This window comes from Onthophagus taurus, chromosome 7, assembly GCF_036711975.1.
Source record: "Onthophagus taurus isolate NC chromosome 7, IU_Otau_3.0, whole genome shotgun sequence".
NCBI lineage: Eukaryota > Metazoa > Arthropoda > Insecta > Coleoptera > Scarabaeidae > Onthophagus > Onthophagus taurus.
In genome coordinates, this window is record NC_091972.1 from 23705841 (window position 1) to 23708644 (window position 2804).

Below are 2804 nucleotides of genomic sequence, written 5' to 3' on the forward strand. Positions count from 1 at the left end.
ATTTTAACTTTATCTGAGTTCCTGACGAAGTTTCTTGCTTCCCATTTTCGTGTTTTTATATTATTCCTAATTCCTTTATCTCTCAATTCTTTCTTGAAGAGCATAGCTAAAGGGATATTCATATCGTCATCATCATCAGATGTAATTTCTGATGTCTTGTGTAGTAGAACTCCTTCCTCCTCATTGTCATGATTTCGCTGCTTTTTTGGGTTTTTCGGGAAGAATCTAAAAATATCGATAAGCTCTAAATTTTCATCCTTTATTTTCTGTATAAAATTAGGTGGTGGTGTTGCAGAAATTTTAACTTTATCTGAGTTCCTGACGAAGTTTCTTGCTTCCCATTTTCGTGTTTTTATATTATTCCTAATTCCTTTATCTCTCAATTCTTTCTTGAAGAGCATAGCTAAAGGGATATTCATATCGTCATCATCATCAGATGTAATTTCTGATGTTTTGTGTAGTAGAACTCCTTCCTTCTCATTGTCATGATTTCGCTGCTTTCTAGAGTTTTTCGGGAAGAGTCTTCATCGTCGTTGCAAAATTGTTGTTGCAAAAACTACGACTCGTTGCTCGTGAATGAGGTTTACTTTATAGGAATGACATTTTGCGAGTTTTAAAATGTTGTGCACTGTTGATTTACTAATGTCCAAATTCGGCTCAATACCTCTTACAATAACATGAGGGGTTTCTTGCCGAGCCAAAACCACGTTTTGTTGAACCTCCCCTGAAACAGTTGGTAGACCAGACTTCGAGAAATGCTTCACCATACTTTAGCTAACGAGTTGCCGATCAGGATATGTTGTATTAAAGACAAAAGAAATTGAAAAGGAAAAGAAGGAAAAAAAGGAATTGTATAAAATAATTGCTATAAATTTGCTATAATTAATCCTTAACATTTTTGTATTTTACAAATAAACTTTATCATTAAACCTATTTCTTATTACACTTAGAAATATAGATTAATATTTAAGTTTTAATTTAAGATAAACGTCGTTTCTTAATTCCTATAAATAAAATCGGTATGATTTCTTAAAGTTTAACAAATATTTTCGTTCTTTACTATAACTAAACATTGACATTTTTGGATTTTATAAACAAACTTTATGGTCAAACGTGTTACATATTAATATTATACATATAAGATTAACGATTAAACTTTAAGCTTTAAATTAAGATAAAAGTCGTTTCTTAATTCTCACAAATAAGGCGATATGATTTTTTAAAGTTTTAAAGGCATTTCTTCTAATTTAAATCTCATTTAATTAATTCCATGAAACTTATTGCAAAATTAAATTAAAAAGTTTCTTTTTGTTGTAACTTTCGACATCCAATTAAAAAAAATGTAGATTTTATTGAACTCCTTCAAAAAAATCGGTCAGTATATTTGTATTCAGTGAATAAGTTATTTACTTACATTTGCTGCTGCTCTATTCGATAATGCCCCAAACAGAGGCAATTCCATTTTGAGTTCCTTTTGACTGATAGAGAGTAAAAATAAGATGAATTTTCTCGTTGAAGCGTCGGCTTCATACCAGTTTAAATTATAAATTGCCTCCGCAATTTTATTACTCTATCATAAAACAAGTTAAACACTTTAAAGTAAAGTAGAATTAGTAGAATTAATTCTTATAATTATACAAACCGCCGTTGTGAATCTTTGTCCAATTGCATGAATTAGAAACAAGGACAAGTTGAATATGATTATGAGAAAACTAGTTGTATTCTTCCTCTGAAATTATGACACTGAATTAAATAAGATGTGATATATTTTCTAATACAAACCAGAAAGAAATCGGTGAAAGATATTGATAAGCAAGCTGCAATTAAAATTTTTGTTGGAACGAGTAAACTCGTAAAAAAATCATAAGCAAGTTGGAATAGCCTAAAATATATATTTATCATAATATAATTATATGATGCAAAGTAATCAAATAAATTACTTGAATATATGTTGCTGATATAGCGCAATATTTCGCAAAATGTTAAAATTGTTTTTCTCGTTTCTGGTTAAATTTACTTTAACAATAATCTCATTAAGGTGTTCTATTCGTACAATTACTAATTCCAGCGAATAGTAAAGCAATAATATTTTATAAAGTAAAGTGTTAATTGTCAATATTATGGCGTGAAGTAAAAATAATGTTATCAACATCAGTTCCCATGGTTTCATATCAAATGGAACGTAATACGGCAACGCTGAACAATATTTAGTGTTTTTAAATGCGCCGCAGTTATCATCCAACACAATAGAGTTTGCTACTAAATGCGCGGAAAGATATCCTCCATAACGAATCGATTTAAATAGAATTTGTAGATTTTTTTCGAAAAAATGATTCATTTTCGGTTTACCAAATCGATTAAAATCGCTGAATGAATCAATCATTTCGAATAGTCGACCGCGATTTCGCAATGTTTGAACGTTAATTGATACAAGTAGGGCACCCATGATGATAAACTCAGTGTGAAGTAATAAAGTTCCAAAATTAAGTTGGTAATCTGAAAATAATTTTTCAATTTAAGCGAAACAAATATTTTTTTTTGTAATCAGTTACCTTTAATTTCCATTAGGAAGGGATAAATTCCCCAAACAACATTGCCAATAACCATAATTGTTGGTCCGAGTCCTCGAAGTCCTCGCGTAGTGGGCCAACACCGATATTTGTGAAAATTTTTTTCAAACAGATAATAACCGAATGTTTTTAACATTTCGATTAGAACCAAAACAATACGACTGGATTGATTGAGGAATGCGCAGCTTTTAACTCCTTTTAACTATCACTGTATTGGTATGACTTCGCATAGGA

General features: G+C 30.2%; 1 protein-coding gene across 1 annotated transcript; it reads right to left on the reverse strand.

Annotated features, from left to right (window-relative positions):
- Positions 1 to 1112: 1112 nt before the first annotated feature.
- On the reverse strand, positions 1113 to 2490 carry LOC139430838 (odorant receptor 85c-like). The gene is made up of 5 exons (XM_071198225.1): positions 1941 to 2490; positions 1783 to 1882; positions 1643 to 1729; positions 1415 to 1570; positions 1113 to 1360 (listed from the first exon to the last, which is right to left on the reverse strand). Exons 1-5 carry the CDS (start codon positions 2444 to 2446, stop codon positions 1289 to 1291), a joined length of 921 nt encoding a protein of 306 aa, XP_071054326.1. The 5' UTR covers positions 2447 to 2490; the 3' UTR covers positions 1113 to 1288.
- Positions 2491 to 2804: the final 314 nt, after the last annotated feature.

What these genes read in the sequence shown, in the direction of transcription:
- LOC139430838 (XM_071198225.1), bottom strand. Translation starts at nt 2,446, where the DNA reads ATGGGTGCCCTACTTGTATCAATTAACGTTCAAACATTGCGAAATCGC. An exon ending in GACAAAGATTCACAACGGCG is followed by an intron (nt 1,571 to 1,642) that starts GTTTGTATAATT and finishes GTTTTATGATAG; the next exon opens with AGTAATAAAATTGCGGAGGC. An exon ending in CGAATAGAGCAGCAGCAAAT is followed by an intron (nt 1,361 to 1,414) that starts GTAAGTAAATAA and finishes ATTTTTTTGAAG; the next exon opens with GAGTTCAATAAAATCTACAT.